A 20833-nucleotide genomic window follows, 5' to 3' on the forward strand; every position below is an offset into this window, starting at 1 on the left:
AACCTTAAAAGCAGCTGAAGTTTTACTGGGCAAACCAGAATGGAGGGAGTCATCGAATTCCACGGTGGGGACAGAGCTTCTCTCTTGTTTTTAGCAGACACGCTTTCCCATCTGCTCAGGGAGACAGTTGGCTGTGTTCAAAATGTGCTTTTCAGTGGCAGCAATCTGTCTGGGAGTCCACAGTTGAACGGACGAGCAGCAGGTTTTAAGTCTTACCCTGTGGTATGCCCTATTCCAGCTTCATGTTGTGAATTTGCAGAGTGGGAATAAAAAAGCATCCAACTATGTATCTGGCTTCCCCTGTGAGGCTCAGCTATAAGTAAGGGCTCCTACCTATTAGAGACTGAGTCACTTGTTCACTTAATAAATACGGGAGAACAGTCAAATAAGACCTTTATAAGGAGTCATCATCATTGTAGTTTTTATTTGCAAACACAGAAGCTAATCCAGCTGCTTTAAACAGGAAGAATATATTATAATAAAGAGTATTAGTGGTACTAGTATTAGTGGAATAATAGTAATATAAATAGTATTCAGTTCAGTTCAGTTCAGTCGCTCAGTCATGTCCAACTCTTTGTGACCCCATGAATCGCAGCATACCAGGCCTCCCTGTCCATCACCAACTCCCGGAGTTTACCCAAACTCATGTCCATCCAGCCATCTCGTCCTGTCATCCCCTTCTCCTCCTACCTCCAATCCTATAATTAGTATTAGTGCTATAATAAAGAGTATTAGTGGTATGTGGTTCCCCAGGATGGGCCAGGGCATTAGTTTCAGAGGCCGTGCCACCAAGAATGCTGTGCACTGACCTATAGTAGTGGGGACTAATGCTCAGAACTCCACTCTTCTTTCCTTGAAAAACCAGTTGCTCCTATTACAGTCTTTCCAGAAGCTAAAGTCTGCTTGGTTCCTCTCTTCCTCACGTTCCCTATTTCCATCTTAAATCCTCAGGCAGGTGCATTGCATCTGAGGGCGAGAGCCTAGGTAAAATGTCTGCACTCAGCCACAGAAGAAGCTGGGAGAGTAGCTGAAGTCTTTCAGTCACTTTGGGGCCTGGGTCTTAGCTACATGGAGGAAAAAAAAAGAAAGTGTTAGTGATTCAGCTGTGTCCAGTTAACTCTTTGCGACTCTATGGACAGTAGCCTGCCAGGCTCCTCTGTCCATGGAATTCTCAGGCAAGAATACTGGAATGGGTTGCATTCCCTTCTCCAGGAGATCATCCAACCCAGGGATCAAACCCGGGTCTCCCTCACTGAGGCATATTCTTTACAGTCTGAGCCACCAGGGAAGCTCATGGAGTACATCGAGAACGTGTGACAAATAACACCTCCACGATGTGCCATATGAGTTGAGAACCAAAGGACGAGAAGGAGTCAGCCATTAGAAAAGTGAATGAAAGAACCTTCCAGGAAATGAGAACAGCATGTGCAAAGGCCCTGAAGCAAAAGTGGGGAGTTGATATTTTCAGGGAACAGGGAGAAGGCCAGTGATCCTGTAGCCCAGTGTGAGTATGGAAGAGGGGCAGGGATTGATCCTGGAAAAGCAGCAGGGGCTATATTCTGCAGTATATATTTTGCAATATATATTCTGCAATATATTCTGGCTCGGCCACAGTACGGTGTATGGATATAATTTCAGTGCTACAGGAATGTGCTTAAATAGGGGAGTGACATCTGATTTCTATTTTTAAAAGATCCCACTGTTTTCTGAAGATGGAGAATATAATGAAGGGAGGAGACAGGACACCAGTTAGGAGGCTTTTGTAGTTGTCTAAGGGCTTCCCTTGTGGCTCTGGTGGTAAAGAATCCGCCTGCAATGTGGGAGACCTGGGTTCGATCCCTGGGTTGGGAAGATCCCCTGGAAATGGGAAAGGCTCCGCACTCCAGGATTCTGGCCTGGAGAATTCCATGGACTAGTCCGTGGGGTCGCAAAGAGTCAGACACAACTGAGCGACTTTCAAGGAAGAGGCAGTGACAGCAGGAAGCAAGAAGCAGAGAGGCCTAGAATGTGTTTTGGGGATATTGATCTTTCAGGACGTGCTAATGGATGGCTTTGGGAGTGGGGTGGATAAAAAGGAAAGAGAGGAGTCAAGGATGTGTTCCAGTGTGTGGCTTACGCAGCTGAACAGGGTGCGGGGTTTGTGAGATGGAAAGTGTAAGATCTGGGGTAGGAGACTATCAAGAATTCAGTTTTGAACTTGTTAACTTTAAGATGCCTGTGAGAGGTGCAAGTGGAGATGTCACATGGGTAGTGAAACATAGACTGAAAGAGAGGCCAGGGTTACAGAAAAAAACAATTTCTTCCCAAGTTTTACATATTTGTGACAAAATATGGAAACTACGAGTGCATGACCACTGTGCAGCCCTAGGCCCAGGCAGGAAGACATACTAGGCTTGGTTCAGAAGAGCTAAATTTTCATCTAGGTGAGGCCATCTATCAGGTAGATAGCTTTATCAGTTCTAGAGCAAATCTGAGCCTTTGTGTTCTTGTTTATGAAATGGGCATCATGGCTGGTATTTTTAAAATTAATTAATTTTGTTTTTGGCTGCATTGGGTTTCTGTTGCTCACAGTCTTTCTCTAATTGCTGCCAACTGGGACTCCTCTTGTTGTGGAGCATGGCTCCGGGCTCAAGGGTTTCAATAGCTGCAGATCCCAGGCTCTAGAGCACAGGTTTAATAGTTGTGGCGCACGGGTGTAGTTGCTCTGCAGCATGTGGGTTCTTCCTGGACCAGGGATCGAACCCATGTCCCTTGCATTGGCAGGCAGATTCTTCACCACTGGACCACCGGGGAAGCCCATGATTGGTACTAATTCTTAAAGATTCAATCCAGGGAGAGGTGCCATCCCATAAATTGTTGTCTAGCCATGTCCTGTCAGAATGTTTTCTCATTTTAACCAGAATTTCCTCAAGTTCCAGAGCAGAGGTACATAAGGGTCATTTAACAATAATGACCCAAATTCCTGACATTCATTCCTGTACCTGCTGATACCAGATCTGCCAAGCCCACGTCTCTCGCAGACGTTTCTGGGCATCCCAAGATTGAGTGTCAACAGTGGCTCAAAAGCTGGTCTCCCTGCTGCTCTATTCCATCACAGCTAAGCCTTCAGTGTGCAGAATCTGAGTGGCAGGGTGACAGGGCAGAACGGTCCCATCTCCACTGTGCTGCGGTGGGAAGGGGGTCCCAGAGGGGTCTTAATTTACGCCCCCATCCCAACAACAGTGCCTCCCATGCTCAGAGAGGGGTTTGCTGATCAGAACACATGAGAATGGGTGGGAAGATAATTTGGAGAGTCCACCAGGTGCAAATTTTCTTTGTGTGTATCCTGTCCTAGCGTTTACAGCATCCCTGCATGGTAGGTCGTTATTATCTTTATCTAACAAAAGGAGAAATAGACTGAAACTGGTGAAACTTGCCCCAGGCCACATGACTAACTTCAGCTGACATAGAAAGCTATTAATCTGAGCTCTTTCTGCATCATCCTACTGCCTCTCCAACAAATGCGAAGGTCTAATGACTTCAACCAAGTCCATCTCCTTGTGACTACTGTCCGCTCCATGACAGAGCTCTCTGAAGCCTGTAATCAATGAGTGTGATGCTTCACTGAGCTCTGGGAGTGTCTTTTCTCTAACAAATCCAAGTAACCACTTCGACACTGTAAAACGCAGCTGCTGTTGGACAACCAGCTGCATGGTGGATGGGAAGTCCTTTTAGCTTTCTTCTTCCCATTCAAATATCATATTTATGTAAAAGCAAAGTGATGATTGTTGAGGCTGGAGGGCTGTTTGTCTGCCACTTGGTGGGCCATCTGTTTAAGACTGCCAAACTCCTACTCATCTTTAAAGACAGAATGAAAATGTCTTCTCTCCTTGGAAGCCCTCCAGCTCTGCCCCAAACAGAATCAAGCATTCCCACTGGGGCTTCCTAGAATACTCTGCTGGTATTGCTTGTGACAGATTATCAGCTGTTTCCCAATATTTGTTGTTTCCTCCCCCTGTAGAAAAGAGAGAGACTTCCCAAGTGGTCCAGTGGCTAAAACTCTGCATTCCTAATGCAGGGGAGCCAGGTTTCAATCCTTGATCAGGAAACTAGATCCCACATGCAGGAACTAAAGATCCCACATGCTGCAGCTAAGAACAGGTGCAGTCAAACACGTAACACACATAACATAATTTTTTAAAAAGAGAGAACCTGTAAAGGAAAGGTTACATTTCCTTACCTTCCTTCCATCCATGTGTAGCCATATGACTAAGATCCAGTAAATGAGATATAAACAGATGTGCCAGGTGGCAGTTTCTGGGAGTCTTCCTAGAAAAAAAGGAAGATTCCTTCATCTCTTTGTCCTTTTCTCTGTTCTGCTGCTTGGAATGCGAATGTGATGACTGGAGCTCTAGTTGCCATCTTGGACCCTAAGAATGAAGGTCCTATCTTAGGAAAAGTGGAACAGAGCTAGAAGAAGTCAGAGTCCCTAAGATTTATCACAGGAGAAATAATGTATAAACCCTGAATTGCCTACCTTCAGACTGTTACATGGGAGAGACATTGCTACTAATAGAATCACTATTAATTTCAAGTCTCTGTCACTCATGTGCAAACCTAATCCCGAGTTATATTACTTCTGTAACAAATATGTGGTACTTTCCAATTACCTTAGCATAATTGTGGTTTCCTATTATCGTCCTGGCTAGACTCATAGCTCCTCTCAGCAGGGACTAGGTTTCAGGTTTGGCTCAATGCCAGACACATTAGTAGTTGCTCAATGAAATGTCTTCTGAAGGAGGTGTGGTGAGTGATTGCATAAACAACCATGCAATGTCTGCAGAGAGCACTTCAAGCATGAGCAACAACTGCGCTCTGCATTCATTAGCTGACTTAATCCCCTTAAGAACCCCGTGAGGAAACCAGGCAATCAAGACATTCATTGACTTGCCCAAGATCACAGGCCACTGTGACAGGGCAGAGACTAGAACCCCAGCCTGCCTCAGGCCCCAGCTCACATGTTTTCTACGTCTCTTTCCCCCATGCTCCCAGGATGGAGGGCTGAGTTGTTGAGCTGTGCCTGAAAGGTCTCCCTTACGTACCTTTGCTGAGAACAAGGAAAGATACCTAAGAAATTGCATGTGTACTTTTTGTATTCCTCTCACTACCAGTTTTACTAAATTTGTTCTTCTGTGATTTTTGTGTGTGTTTTCTCTCTCCTGGAGTCTGCTGATATGAATTCAACCAATGAGAGAGCCTGTTCTGCCCAGAAAAATTCAGTGGATGGCCCAAAAGGTACATTAACCACCCAAAGGGGAAATGTAGGCTTTTGATTTAGTTATTATCTTCAAAACCCTAGTTTCTTGTTGTTTTTTTAAAAGCCTAATCTGCTGTCCTCATTTACACTTATGGTTCTAGCCTTGGGTCTTGGAAGTAGGTAACATCTTATGAGAAGACATAACTGTCTTTTCAGTTCGGTTATCACTAATTAAGTTCCACTTTTGTGATAATGAGTTCACAGTGTTGATATCTGTGGGGAAGAGAGATTGACAGCACTGGAAAAAGAAACCTAAGAGATGATTACTGCTCCTCTCCCCCATCAGAAAACAGAATTTATCGAATTAGAAACCTGTTTGTGCTTGGGTGTTAATTTATTGAGTGGGCCAAAAAGTTCATTTGGGTTTTTCTGTAAGATAGTGTAGAAAAATCTAAATGAGCCTTTTGGCCAGCCCAACACAAAGGTGACTAAGTGACTACATAGGTCAGTGCCATTAAAAGACACTTCATATTCTCAGTTCTAGAAATGGGAGGCATAGCTTGCCATGCAGGGCTATAGGAGGAAGCTCCAGTGTTGTCAGGAGGCAGAAGGGAGTAAGGAGAAGGCATAGGCCACAGCCTTTACTGGAATTTCCTTAGGAAAGGCCAGATATGACAGTGTAAACAGCATAGGATTGGCTATATTGAATAATTCTGGTGGGCTTTAGGGCATAAAGGCTGTCTCTAGTTGTCTGACACCTGGACCGGGATGATTTAAGTCAGGAGAAATATTGGCTTGGTGTGAGAGTTAGATGCTTGCTCCTTGGAAGAAAAGCTATGACCAACCTAGACAACATTAAAAAGCAGAGACATTACTTTGCCAACAAAGGTCCATCTCGTCAAAGCTATGGTTTTCCAGTAGTCATGTATGGATGTGAGAGTTGGACTATAAAGAAAGCTGAGCATCAAAGAATTGACACTTTTGAACTGTGGTATTGGAGGAGACTCTTGAAAGTCCCTTGGACTGCAAGGAGATCCAACCAGTCCATCCTAAAGGAAATCAGTCCTGAATATTCATTGGAAGGATTGATGCTGAAGCTGAAACTCCAATACTTTGGCCATCTGATGCGAAGAACTGACTCATTGGAAAAGACCCTGATGCTGGGTAAGATTGAAAGCATGAAGAGAAGGGGATGACGGAGGATGAGATGGTTGGATGGCATCACTGACTTGATAGACATGAATTTGAGTAAGCTCTGGGAGTTGGTGATAGACAGGGAAGCCTGGCATGCATGGGGTCACAAAAAGTCGGACACGACTTTTTGAGCGACTGAACTGAACTGAACTGTGAGAGTTAGATAAAGAAGGTGATTCAGATATGGCCTCTGGTTCATGGCGGGAGATGTAAACAACTTTGGTCATTAGTTTGGCCCTGTAATTAATGGATGCCAAATAGACAAATACAGAACCTAAGAAGACTGTGTTGGAACATAAACTCTTAAGTATCATTCTAGATTATTTCACACATCATCAGTATTTGAAAAGTTAAGCAATCTTTTCTTGATGGAGAAAGGGAGGTGCAAAGAGGTATGTAAATTATATCTCAGTAAAACCATTTAAAAAACCCTCAAACTTGGGGACCACTCATTGAGAGGTATAGAGGGGGTTCCAAATAGAGGTAAATATTTATGGGAGACTTTGCAAGTCCCCCAAATCTACATATATATTCAATTCATGTAGACTTATGAGTCAAAGAGGAAGAATTAAAGGAAATTAGAAAATATTTTGAACTGAGTAGAAATGAAACGCCTTTTTCTAATATGAAAAATGTTATAGAGTTTCTTCTGAACACTAAGCATTCCACAACTGTTATAGTGATTTTATTTTTTTCTGTTTGAGTTATTTGTACTTTGTAACTATTATAAATAATGCTGCTGTGAACATTCATATGCAAATGTTTTGTGTAGATATATGTTTTCATTTCTCTTGGATATATGTACACCAAGGGTGGAATTGCTGGGTCATATGTTTAACATTTTGAGGAACTGCCATACAGCATTCCAAAGTGATCCTCATACATATTTTAAAGAATGTAAGAGGAGAAAAATACAGTATTATATTTACTATATACAACCAGATAGGTTTACGATATATATTATATATTTATTATTTATATTCTATATTACTGTATGTATTGTACTTATGATAGATAACTAGGTATTTACAGTTTCTGTTGCTTTTCCTTCATTTCTGAAGTTCCAGGCTTCCCTCTGGAATCATTTTCCTTCTTACATCCCCTCCCTCCACCAAAAAAATCCTCCATTTAAAATAGGCCTGCTAGCAATTAGTTCTCTTGGTTTTCTTTCTTCTGATAATGTCTTTATTTCACCTTCATTTTTGAAGGATATTTTTTCTGGATATAGAATTCTGGGTTGACAGTTCTTTTCTTTCTGTACTTTTCAATGTTGTTCCACAGCCTCTGGTCTCAATGGTCTGATTAAAAAATCCACAGTCATTTAAATTCTTGTTTCCTTTTCTCATCCTGGCTGACAATTCTATTGATCATTTTTTGCTAATATTGTACTGACAGAGCATACCTATCAGACTCCGGTTTTGAGGAGACCCACAAAACAAGTCAAGAGGATATCAGCAGCAAGAGAACTTGAGAATATGCTTCCTAAGCAGGTGAGCACGTGATTGCAAGTTTCATAGTAGAGATGGCTTAAAAGGTGCTAGGAGTTCTGGCTAGAAAATTTAGGTCTGTGAAAATGGCAGAGTAAAAACTGGGCTGTTTCTGATTGTAGACTTGGTTAATACAGTAAGGAAATCTCCTGCAGATAATTACTGACTGAAGCGGGCACAAGTTTGAGTGAGCATTTAGCCTGGATTTCTCCAGATTTAAATTATTTGCTTGAAACTCAGGAGCCTGGGTGTAACGGAAAGAGGCCTCCGTTTCCTACTCTATAAAACGTGGACAATAATTCCTAGGTCCTGGTGGTCTTAGGAGGTTTATCTGAGGTAGTGATGATAATTAACATGTAATAAACACTTACTATATGTCAGGCATTATACTAAACCTATGGGGAAGGAAATGGCAACCCGCTCCAGTATTCCTGCTTGGAGAATCTCATGGACAGAGGTGCCTGGCAAGCTACTGTCCATGGGGTTGCAGCAGTCGGATGCGACTTAGCAACTAAGCCACCGGCACCACCATACTAAACCTGTGCATACAGTATATTTTATTTTACTGTCACCATCCTTTGAAACAATTATTCCTGCTATTCTTTAGTTTATTAGTGAGGAAACTGATGCTCAGAGCATGCTGAAACAAAGACCCAGCACAGCCAAATAAGTGTGCATGTGTGTGAAGTTGCTTGTGACCCTGTGGACTATCGCCCACCAGGTTCCTCTGTCCATGGAATTCTCCAGGCAAGATTACTGGAATACTGGGTTGCTATTTCATAATGGCACAGACTGGCCCTCACTGGGAGATGGGGCTTTAGGAATTATGGGACTAAATGATCTATGAGTTCCCTTCTGACTCCAAGTTTCTGTTATCCCAGTAGGATCTTGCTAAAGAGTAGTGATTCCCAACTGGGGGCAGTTTTGCCCCCCAGGAGACATTTGGCCATGTCTGGAGGCATTTCTGATTGTCACAACTGGGTGTGGGGGCAGAGTACTACTAGTATGTATTCCATGGAGACCAAGGATGCCGCTCAGCCTTCTACAGTGCCCAGGACAGTCTCCCACAGAAAAGGATTATCTGGCCCCAAATGGCTAAGTGCCAAGGTGGAGAGAGCCTGCTATAGATAGAGGAAATCTCATTAAACAATGGAAATGAATAGGATTAGGGACTTCCGTGGTGGTCCAGTGGCTAAGACTCCCACCTTCCAAATGTGGGGGCGGGGGGAGCGGGGGGGCCAGGTCTGGTCCCTAGTTGGGGAACTCCCACATGCGACCACTAAAAAAGATCCCATATGCTGCAACTAAACTAAAAGAACATGCCGCAACTAAGACCTGGTGCAGCCAAATAAATATTTAGTAAATAAATACATGTGTTTTTTAAATTAAAAAATAAAGTAAAATAAAACAAAGTAAATAGGATTAGAGAATAACGTGGTTAGGTGCTGCTACAGCGTTTATTCATGAGACAGAATTTTTGTCTGGTTAAATTATAACCACTTCTTCAAAATAAAACTTGTTTAAAAAAATAACAAAAGTAGTACACCATCACTACAGACATTTTGGAGAAAAGGCAGAGGAATATAAAGAAAGAAAACAAATCACTGTCAGCCCCTGCCAGTTCTCTTTCCTGATCTCTATTCAGCATCTCAAATACAGAACATCCCAAACAGACCTTTTGATTGTTCTACTCTGTCAACCTTTTCTTCCCCAGACTTTCCCTGCTGGGCAACTGGCACCGAACCCTTTAGAGTCATCCTTGACTCCCCTCTTTCTCACACCTACTTTGACTCCATTAATAAATCCTGCCAATTCTGCTTTTACAGTATAATCACAAATTCCATCACTTCTCACCTCCCTCCCAACTACCCAGCCCCAGCCCCAGCACTAACCAAACCACTGTAGAGGCCTCCTAAGTGCTCTTCTTGTCTCCATGCTCACCCACTGCAGTCATTTCTCCACACATCAGTTAAAGGGAGCTTTAGAAAAAAATTAATCAGATCATGTTGTAACCCAGCTCAAAACCCTCCCGGTGGCTTCAGTCACACTTAGAAAATTCTAGCTCCTTTCTGTGGCCCGGAGACCCCACTCCTTCTTCAGTGTCATCATTTGTTCTTTTTTTGAGCCATTCGGGCCTGTTTTCCATCCCTCAGCCACACCAAGCTCCTGTCTGTCTGGGGGTTCTCTTGCACTTGCTGTCCCCCTTGCCTGGAACATCGCACAGATCTTCCTTCCATTGTTCAGGGTCTGCCAGGATCGCTCCTCCTCAAGGCAGCCCTCCCTGACCACTCCATGGCAAAGATTCCTCTCCTCCCCAGTCTCCCATACCACCACCCACACCCCTTGATCTGCTTGATTCTTACCTGAAGCCCTTATTATTCCATAATGTCATGTACTCTCTTACTTGTTGTTTAGTTTATTGTTTTTCTCTCAACTATGATACAAGCCCTTTAGGGCTGGAATGTGTCCTATTATCGGCTGATAGGCCAGTGTCTAGATCAGTGTGTATACATGTAGTCACCCATTATATATTTGCTGAGTGAGTTGCTGACATTTTAGGAACTAGGCTTCTAGTCTCTCGTCTGTCTTTTTTTGTTTGATTTATTTCATATAATTATATTTATTTTATACAATATACATAATATTATCTACCTAATTTTTTATCTTGATTTTTAAAATCACTATCGCATCTGAAACTGTATTTTAGTACCAGCTCTTAGTAAATATTTTAATAGTGGCATACTATTCCTTTGGGTAGAGATATCAACATCTCCTTGAACATTTAGATTATTCAGTCTTCTGCTGTAGTAATTATCACTGCAGTAAACATCATAGTGCCTAAATCTTTTTTGCTTGTGGGTAATTTTCCTTAGGGTAGCATCCTAAAATGAGTTCCTAGATAAAAGATGTGGGTACTTTTACATTTCTTAATATATACTGTAAAAATGACAATATCCTTTATTTTACTCCTCTCTCTTTCCTACTCAGTCTTACCCTGCCTGCAAAACTCCTCCGCTGACTCCAAACCTCTTCAATATTTACGGGAAGAGCCCTCTGATTGTGTACTTCCTCCTGAATTACTCCACCCTGCAGCAGCATGGCCAAGACCTGTTGATGGTCAGGAGAGAAAGAACCAAGACCATCCCATATCCTTTCCACCGTGGGTTAGACACACATCACTCCAGATCCCTGCTTCCCAACTTCCCCGAAGTAAGGGTGAAGAAAGACACATCTAACCCTCAGCACAGCACCTGACACACAGTAGGGACCTATCAAGGGTGACCATTGATACATCCCTATGGGTCAGAATCTTGCTCATTTTAATTCAAAACCTGCCTCATGCTGTGTGGGACCCTGGGCAAGTCAGATTTCCCTGTGTGCAAAATCTCTTCCTATCTACCATAAAGAATGGGCTACTTAGGGACTGTAACATACTTTGCAATTTACTAATGCCACCCAGATGCCCACTGACCCCACAGTATATATTGATCAGGAATTTTGGTGTCTAGGTGTGTGTTTCTTCTAGCATCCTCCTCACACACACACACCCCTCCGCAAGACCCATTAGCAAATTCCTGGCCCCATTGACATTTATCCTAAAGATATGGTCAAAACCCAGATCTTTAGAAAACAGGTGTGATATGTGTTCATAGAGGGTCAGAACATGGGATCAAATAGACCCGGATTCAGGAACCAACTCAACTTCTTACCAGCTGAGTGATCTTAGACAAGTTCCAGCTTCTCTCTGAGCCTCATTTTTTCACCTATAAAATGGGGATAACAGTACCTGCCTCATAGGGTTGTAATGTAGAGAACAGGTACAGCGCCTGGCAGGTAACAAGTGATTGAATGAATGTTACTTGTCAGCACAGTACTTTGTTATTTATAAAATGCTTTCCCTTATATCACCTCATTGTTCTGTAAGGACAGTGTAGTGTAGTAGAAAGAGCCTAGGTTGGGAATGCCCACCCCTGGATTTGAGTCCCAGTTCAATAGCCCACTGGCTTCAAGATCTCATGTGCACACCTTCAACTCTAAGCTCAGTATCTTTATCAACTCATTCCTAAAATGAGGCTAGTCACACCAAACCAATAGTGTTGTGACCAGGATTAAATGGCATAGAGCTGGTACTAAAAAAAAGTAGTAACCATCATTATTATCATTAACAGCATCTGAGGTAGGTATTATTATCCCTATTTTATAGATATGGCAATGGAGGCACAGAGGGTGACATACATTGTCTGATGTCCCACAGCTCGTGATGAGTGTAACTGAGATTCTGACCAGTTCAGAAGGGGTGGAAGGGAGGGGAAGGTAGAGAGAACTTTTCACCATATTAATACAAACATGAGATAGGGAATCAGAATTGGGCCTGAAAGGAAAGGAAAGTTGGAATCCCTTTCTATTCACCACTTTGATAACAGAGTAAGAATTTTAGGTGGTAGTCTAAAATAAGCACTTCTAGGCCTTCCAGGAGCTTCCTAGGTGATGCAGTGGTAAAAAATAAACCTGCCTGCCTATACATGAGATGCAAGAGATGTGGGTTCAATCCCTGGGTCAGGAAGATCCCCTGGAGAAGGAAATGGCAACCTGCTCCAGTATTCTTGCCTGGGAAATCCCATGAACAGAGGAGCCTGGCGGGCTACAGTCCATGGGGTTGCAAAGGATCGGACACAGCTTACCGATTGAGCATAGCACAGAGCCCTCCCATCAGCAGGAGGGGAGAAGGACTTTATTAAAGATGGGAGAGTGGCCGAGCCATGGCGAGGTTAGGCTTTTTCTTTCCCAAGCAGGCCACGATCAAGGCCATGGAGGGTTTCCTGCTCAGATTTCTAGAAGCAGGTCAGTTTCCCTACTCGGGCATCTCACCTCCCTCCTCCCCATGCCCTGGACATATCCCACCAACAAAGCTGAGTCAATACCAACGGACGGTGTGGGGTTTTCCTTGACATTAAAGCCACTGAGTCCACCCTGACCTATGCTGAGGTCATCAACTTGACACTGAGCAACATGAAGAAGCGGAGGGAAAACTTCCACCAACTGAACTGGCTTCACTGGAGTGAGTGGAATTATTTTGACGAGTACCTTAAGGAGCTGCAGGACAACTTCCTCAGGTATTTAAGGGGCCTTGGAGGGAAAGAGGCGTGGTTTCAGCGTTTGTCTATTGCAGCATGTCACGCTAATTTGTAACTGGGGTCCAGCCCTGTAACCTGTGCGTTCAGAATGTAAATTCCACAATAACAGAGACCAGGTCTTTTTTTTAACAAGTTATTTTTTTTCCTGACTACAAAAACGTTTATTCATAATGAAAACAAAGAACCTGGAAAAACACCTACAGGTACACATTCACATTGCCAATATTTTTCTATAAATCCATCCAGTCTTTTTTCCTGGGCACATATATCTATATCTCCAGGGGTGCAATTGGTGAGTCTAGAATAGGAAATTCTATAGGACAAATAAACTGGATAAACTGGTTTCCTCAACACATAAAAAGCAAGGAAAATAGAAGAGGAGGGAGGGGGAGCTGTTGTTGTTTAGAAGACACTGGAGAGATATATTAATCAAAACATTGTTTGGATCTGGACTTAAGTCAACCAGTTGAGATAATTATCTCAATTATGAGATAACTGGGGAAATTTGAACATTGACCCGGTTTTAAGTGATATTAAGAAATTTCTTTTATTAGAGTGTGCCTTTCTTAAAGATATTACAATAACTTTGTAGTTATTTTTTAAAGAGTTGTGTCTTAGATATATCATGAAGTATTTATGGCTGAAATGACACAGTGTCTAAGATTTGCCTTAAATTAACCCATTTGGCATGGGGACAGGGAAACAAAGGAGATAATAGATGAATCAAGATTGACTTCATATTGATAACTTTTGAAGCAAGATAATGGGTAAATGATATTAATTATACAACTTTCTTTACTTTTATATATGTTTAAATTTTTGAACAGTCTTTATTGTTATTCCATAACAATAATGGAAGATGACAAATGCCCGTGTGGAATATTAGTTGTAGGTGGGCTAGGACTCTTCGGGGATGTCAATTACCACTTCTTCCCCTAATGTGCCTCCCTTGTGGCTCAGGCAGTAAAGAATCCACCTGCACTGTGGGAGACCTGCGTTCGATCCCTGGCTTGGGAAGATCCCGTGGAGGGAGGGCGTGGCAACTCACTCTAGTATTCTCGCCTGGAGAATTCCCAAGGACAGAGGAGCCTGGCAGGCTGCAGTCCACGGGGTTGCAGAGTCGTACATGACTGAGTGACTAAGCACAGCATCTGTAATGTGGCATATCCATTTGGAGCACTGGGATTGAAGGTGGACAGACTGAAGCTGCAGGCATAGCTCTGTCTCACCCTCTCTATGAATTAGGTCCATCATTTAGCTCATGTGAGTCTTGGATACCCCATCTGTAAAGCAAAGACACTACTAACAGAGTAGTTGTGTGGGTTAAAAGAGATGTCTAGGTTGGTACCTGGCTCACAGGAAGTGCTCAGCAAATGACGGCTCTTAGAGGTCATACAAACCCACTCCAGTGTTCTTGCCTGGAGAATCCCAGGGATGGGGGAGCCCGGTGGGCTGCCGTCTATGGGGTCGCACAGAGTCAGACACGACTGAAGCGACTTAGCAGCAGCAGCAGCAGCAGCAGCAGCAGCAGCAGAGGTAATACATGTGACCTCATTCCCCGAAAACTGCAGGATCCAAAGCAGCACCAGGTCTTGGAGTTGGAAAGTTTGCTACTGGGGAGGCCTAGAGCAGTGTTCCTTAGAAAAGGCAATCCAGGGACTTCCCTGGTGTCCAGTGGTTTAAAATCTGCCTTGCAGTGCAGGGGATGCAGATTTGATCCCTGATCGGGGAACTAAGATCCCACATGCCTCAGAGCTACTAAGCCTGTGTGCTGCAACTACTGAGCACACGTGCCACAGCTAGGACCCAAGACAGCCAAACAAATAAATAAAAATAAAGTAAATAAATATACGAAGAAAGAAAGGGCAATCCAGGAGCTATCTTGCAGGGATCTCTGCTCTAGGTGGAGGAGGAACCTAGTTAGCACATGCAGTTGGAGCTGCAGTGAAAGAGCAGGATCAGTTGCTGCTGCAGAACTTAGTTTCCTTGTGAGTCAGAGCCGTGACCCTTAAACTTGTATGGGGGCCAAGCACCCGCAATTCAAAACACCCTTTGCAGAATTTTATGAAATGTTTCAACATATGACCCTGTCATACAAGCTAAAGATGCTCTTACTAGTGGAAAATAGGCGCCTAAGACAGGTATTGGAGAAGAAAATGGCAACCCTCTCCAGTATTCTTGCTTGGGAAATCCCATGGACAGAGGAGTCTGACATGCTACAGTCTGTGGGATTGCAAAATTGTTGGACACGACTTAGCAACTCAACAACAAGAGATGTATAGGCTTCAAAATCCCAAGAAATGACAATATAGGAAATACTGCTCAGTTGTTCAGTCATGTCTGATTCTTTGTGACCCCATGGACTGTAGCCCGCCAGGCTCCTCTGTCCATGGAATCTTCCAGGCAAGAATAGTGGAGTGGGTTGCCCTTTCCTTTCTCCGGTAGAAAATACTATCAAGGATTTATGTCCAAGTTTTTCTGTTAGAAAATGTCATCACAACGAAGACAAACAGCGGTTTGCTGCTTGTTTGCCTCTCCACTGCAAGCAGAAGCTGGCTTCAGAAGGTTAGGAAAAAAGGATGCCAAGAGTGAGAATGTTGTGTCAACATGATTTTTCTCTTTTGACTTGGGGAAAGACGTTGGAATAACCACCGGTTTAGGCCAAGGTCAACAGTAGTTTCCTACTACCAGTCTTTTTACATCTATTCCATAGCAGCAGAGAAGTATATGACACCATCTTAATTCACTTGAATATATTTTTATTGCTATTTTGACTACCTTGAATGTCCATAACTTGTTTCTTCATTGAATAGACGTCTACACACCTTTCAAAGGTCAGCTGGTATACTTCCCAATTCCACTGAAAACCTTCTCCTATCATAATAGCAGCAGCAGAAACTGACATTTACTGAGCACTTCCTGTGTATTACTAACAGGCCCTGTGCTAATCGCTTGACCTACGTAACTCAATTTACCCTCAACATTATGCTCGGTTCTATTATTACCATGTTGAGATGAGTACACTAGCAAGGAGAGGTTAAGTAACTTGCTCAAGGACACACAGCAAATGGCATAACCCCAAGTTGAATTCCGCTTGCCTCAAGTTCATGCTTCAGTTTTCTCTCAGATGGTTGGTTTTCCTCACTTGTCTTCTTAATTTTAGTACATTCCGCTGAGGCAGGAACAATGTCTTATTTCTCTATACCCCCCAGGGCTGTATGACTCCCAGCACAGAGCAGGAGCTTGGTGACTGAGTTGCTGCTGTGTGGCCAACTTTCTGCTTCAGTCAGTTGCTCTTGACAGATGTAATGAGTGAATTTGTAAATATCTGCCACTTTTTCATGTGAAGACAGAGTAAAGAGTAAAAAGATAATGCTGACTCTTCAGTCTTTTTCCATGTGTCTTTGTGATTTTCCCACAGGGAGGTGAAGAATATTGATCAAAGAGCAAAAGACAAAAAAAAGGCAAACCACACGTTCATCCAGGCTTCAACCCTCCTTGAGGATACTCCTGAAAAGAAATCCAGAAGACGTTATCAGAGGGAGACTGAGTTTATTTTGAGGTTTGTTTGAACAAAGATCATAGGAAAAGTAGAAATGTGAATACTGTAGGAATTCTTAATACATGGAAAGATATATGTATATATATATATATATATAATTTTTATATTATAAAAGTCCACTCACTTTTATGTGTTAATCACTCAATTCTCGCTTTATTATTATTATTATTAATGGTAACTGTAAGGGCTACCAATGACCTTGTACTTCCTCTATGCCAAATACTTGTACTTTATGAACTTTATGCCACAAAACCAACTCAAACCAGCTTGAGTGGAAGGAAAATCTCATGGTTTTTGTAACTGGAAAGGCCACAGACAGACTGGCTGCATGTATGATAGACCTGAGGGCTCAAAGATTTTTACAGATTCTTTCCTTTTCTTTGTTTCTTAAAACAATTTTAAATTTATTAATGTAGGCTTTCCCGGGTCTTTGTTGCTGCACGTGGGCTCTCTCTGGTTGCAGTGAGCAGGGGCTATTCTTCATTGCAGTGCTAGGGCTTCCCACTGTGGTGGCTTCTCTTGTTGCAGAGCATGGGCTCTAGGGCACATGGGATTCATTAGTTGCGGTGCTTGCAGGCTCTAGAGCACAGGGGTAGGGGGTGGCTCAGTACTTGTGATAGTTGTGGCTCTTGGGCTTAGTTGCCCTGAGGCATGTGAGATCTTCCTGGACCAGAGATCCAACGGGTGTCACGTATATTGGCAGGCAGATTCTTGTCCACTGGATCACCACCAGGGAAGTCGTTTCCCTTTCTTTTATGACCCTCTGTTCCTGTGTGCTGGCTTGCTTTTCAAGCTACTTCTGCCCTTGAAAGAAAAGACCCTTATGCTGGGAAAGATTGAGGGCAGGAGGAGAAGGAGACGACAGAGGATGAGATGGTTGGATGGCATCACCGACTCAGTGGACATGAGTTTGGGTAAACTCTGGGAGTTGGTGATGGACAGGGAGGCCTGGCGTGCTGCGGTTCATGGGGTCGCAAAGAGTCAGACACAACTGAGTGACTGAACTGAACTGCCCTTGAAAGAAAGAGCGCCAAGAACAGCCCCAAGCCTATGTCCTTATAGTGTATGACCTGAAAGAAAGAGAGACACCCTTTCCCAGCCTCCATAAACTAAGCCTCATAAAAGTCTCTGATGGTGAGGCTGAAAGCTCAGCCTCTGAACACCAGTGCCAAATCGAACCCCAGAGACAGAGTTTTGGATGAAGTAGAAAAAGAAGAGATTTATCGTTTGCCAGGTGAAGTGGGGACACAGTAGGCTCCTGCCCTCGAAACTGTGTGTCCTAACCCAGGAGGATTTGATGAGTTTTATAGCAATTTCTCTTGAGTTTTCTTTGACCTATGTGTTGTTTAGAAGTATGTTGTTTAATCTCCAAGTATTTAATGGGGATTTTCCAGCTCTCTCTCTCTGCTATTGATTTCCAGTTTGATTCCATCTTGGTCTGAGAGTAGGCATAATGTGACTTATCTTTTTTCAGATTTGTTTAGGTATATTTTTTTGGCCCAGAATGTGGTCTGTCTTGGTGAATGTTACGTGTGAGCTTTCAGAGACTGTATAATCTGCTGTTTGGGGTGATGCAGTCTACAGATGTCAATTACATCCAGTTGATTATGGTCTTGTTGAGCTCAAGTATGTCCTTACCGATTACCTGCCTGCTGGATCTGTCCATTTCCAATCAGAGGAGTGTGGAAGTCTCTGACTATGATAGTGGGGTCACCTATTTGTCCTTGTTTTCAAGCAGTTTTTCCCTTGTGTAGCTTGATGCCGCTTTGTTAGGAGCATACACAGTAAGAATTGTTCTGTCTTCTTGGAGAACTGACCACTTTATCATCATATAATGTCCTTCTTTATCCCTGATAACTTTTTTTGCTTTTGAATCTGCTCTGTCTGAAATTAGTATGGTTACCCTTGCTCTCTTTTGATCAGTATTAGCATGGTGTATTTTTCTTCATTCATTTACTTTTAATCTATAGCCACATTCTCTTTTAAGGAGCATTTCCAGAAGTCCCGAACAACATTTCCACTTACATCTCATTGCTAGAACGTGAATGCATGGCTACAGCAATTTATTTCTTTTTAATAAATATTGTTTAAAAATATTTAAAATGTTCTTTTGTTAAAATAAAAATGATTATGATTTTATAATATTAATGAGGTACAACTTACCATAACATTTGCCCACTTTGCCAGTGCAGTTCAGTGATTTTAGTGAATTTACAGAGATTTGCAACAATTACTGCAATTTAGCTTTAGAACTTTTTCATCACCCTAGAAAGATCCCTCATGCCCATGTGTAGTCAATTTCTTTTAACTTCTCCCTTTTTAATAACTTCCTTGGAAATATCATATAACATTACCAATTTATTTCAAGGGCCAGATATTAGTCACACTGTGATGTTAGCTTCAAAGGAGACTGGGATATTAGTTGTTTGTTTTAAATCTGGGTACATTACCATCTTAAACAAAAACTGGCTCCATTGCTAAAGTGAGAAGGGAGAGTGGATGATGAGTTGTTAAATAACCATCTCTACCACAGATAGATGGTGTTATACTCTCCATTTCGAGGGTAAAGAAACCAAAGCATAATGATTTGAGAAATTTAATGAAGGAAAACTTTCAACCTTCTAGTTGAAATTTTACTTCAAACTGGAAAGGAAATTTTCCTTCCTTCCTTCACATTTAAAAAATAATAGTTTAGCTTGAGGCCCACCTGTTTGAGCCACGGAATCCTGTAAGTTCAGTGGTGACTCATTAGCAGTCTTTCTGATATCCAGATTAGATTCTCAGAAATACAAAAAGCCAACTCATCTAAGTCACCAATATTATTATTATTCCCTCAGACATGACTATCTTTCAATTACTTCTTTTTTTTATTGAAGTATAGTTGATTTACAATGTTGTGTTAATTTCTGCTGTACAGAAAAGTGATTCAGTTATACATAAAAATAAATTCTTTTTTATATTCTTTCCACTACAGTTTGTCTCAGGATATTGAATATAGTTCCCTGTGCTGTACAGTAAGACTTGGTCATTTATTCATTTTATGTGTAATAGTTTATATCTGCTAATCCCAAACTCCCATTCTATCCCTCCCCCACCCTTTCAGTTTACAGCTTTTCACCCTTACTTCTTAATCTAGCTAACCCCTCAGTAACCCTTAAAACCCAGCTCAGACATCACCTCCAGGAAGTCTTCCCTGATTTACCCACTCAGGGTATTGTCCTGTGCTTTCCTGATCACATACCACAGAACATAGCATATTCTAGTCACAGATTTGCTTGTCCATAAATTGAGATTTGTCCTTGAGGTCAGGAATACTGCCCTAGATGACCTTTTTTTCCCTCCAGGGCTTAGCACCCAACAGATCCTCAGTCAATACTTAGAAGATGAATGAGGGAGTCATTACCATGTGCTCAGCACTCTGCTTCAGTTATTTGCTATTGCCAATGTTTTGGCTGATTTGTAAACTTTTTCTTTCAATACTTATCAAGATTCTAGGGAAACCTTTGAAGAGATCACACTGAAGTTTTGAGCCAATTTTTGTAAATGTCTTTTTTGTTTCCCCCACAGGAAGGAAAAGGAAGAGAGGGATGGAGAATGGAAACAGAATTCAACTGACTCTTCCTTCTCACCATCAAGCACTGATGAAGTCTTTTCCCTGTAGGAACTTGGAAGCTCCTACAAAATTTCTGACGTTCCTGCTAGTAGGAGAACAAAAACAGGAGAAAAGTAAACTTGTGGCCAAAGACTGAAAAATAGAAATAAATATTCCCAGGAGAGGGGAAAGGTTCCACTATAGTTTTTCCTAGGTTGAGTGAAAAGCAGGAGTGGGGAGATTTTTCCTTAGGTCACTACATTTACTCATGCATTTACTCTTTTACCCATTATTTTACTTATATAGCTAACAACGTAAAGTGGTGGCTCAGACGGTAAAGAATCCACCTGCAATGCGGGAGACCTGGGTTCTATCCCTGGGTCAGGAAGATCCCTTAGAGAAAGGAATGGCAAACCACTCCGGTATTCTTGCCCAGAGAATTCCATGGACAGAGGAGCCTGGAGGGCTACAGTTCATGGGGTCGCAAAGAGACAACTGAGCGACTAACACTTTCACTTTCTTTATAATAATAATGGCTACCAATTTAGTGTTTACTCTGTGCCAAGCATTAAGCTCAACACAATACAAACATATACGTGTGTGTTCAGTTGCTAAGTCATGTCCTAA

General features: G+C 42.4%; 1 protein-coding gene across 1 annotated transcript in view; it reads left to right on the plus strand.

The window, feature by feature from the left end:
* The window catches only part of FAM227A (family with sequence similarity 227 member A), a 49871-nt gene extending 29293 nt beyond the window's left edge, over nt 1-20578 (plus strand). Inside the window, exons 10-15 of the mRNA XM_040233289.1 lie at nt 5205-5274; nt 7826-7920; nt 10906-11063; nt 12879-13031; nt 16474-16614; nt 20182-20578. Coding sequence (XP_040089223.1) covers nt 5205-5274; nt 7826-7920; nt 10906-11063; nt 12879-13031; nt 16474-16614; nt 20182-20275 — 711 coding nt within the window. The 3' untranslated portion in view covers nt 20276-20578. The remainder of the gene's footprint in view (nt 1-5204; nt 5275-7825; nt 7921-10905; nt 11064-12878; nt 13032-16473; nt 16615-20181) is intronic.
* The last annotated feature ends 255 nt before the right edge of the window (nt 20579-20833 follow it).

The sequence above is a fragment of the Oryx dammah genome, unplaced genomic scaffold (assembly GCF_014754425.2).
Source record: "Oryx dammah isolate SB20612 unplaced genomic scaffold, SCBI_Odam_1.1 HiC_scaffold_29, whole genome shotgun sequence".
NCBI lineage: Eukaryota > Metazoa > Chordata > Mammalia > Artiodactyla > Bovidae > Oryx > Oryx dammah.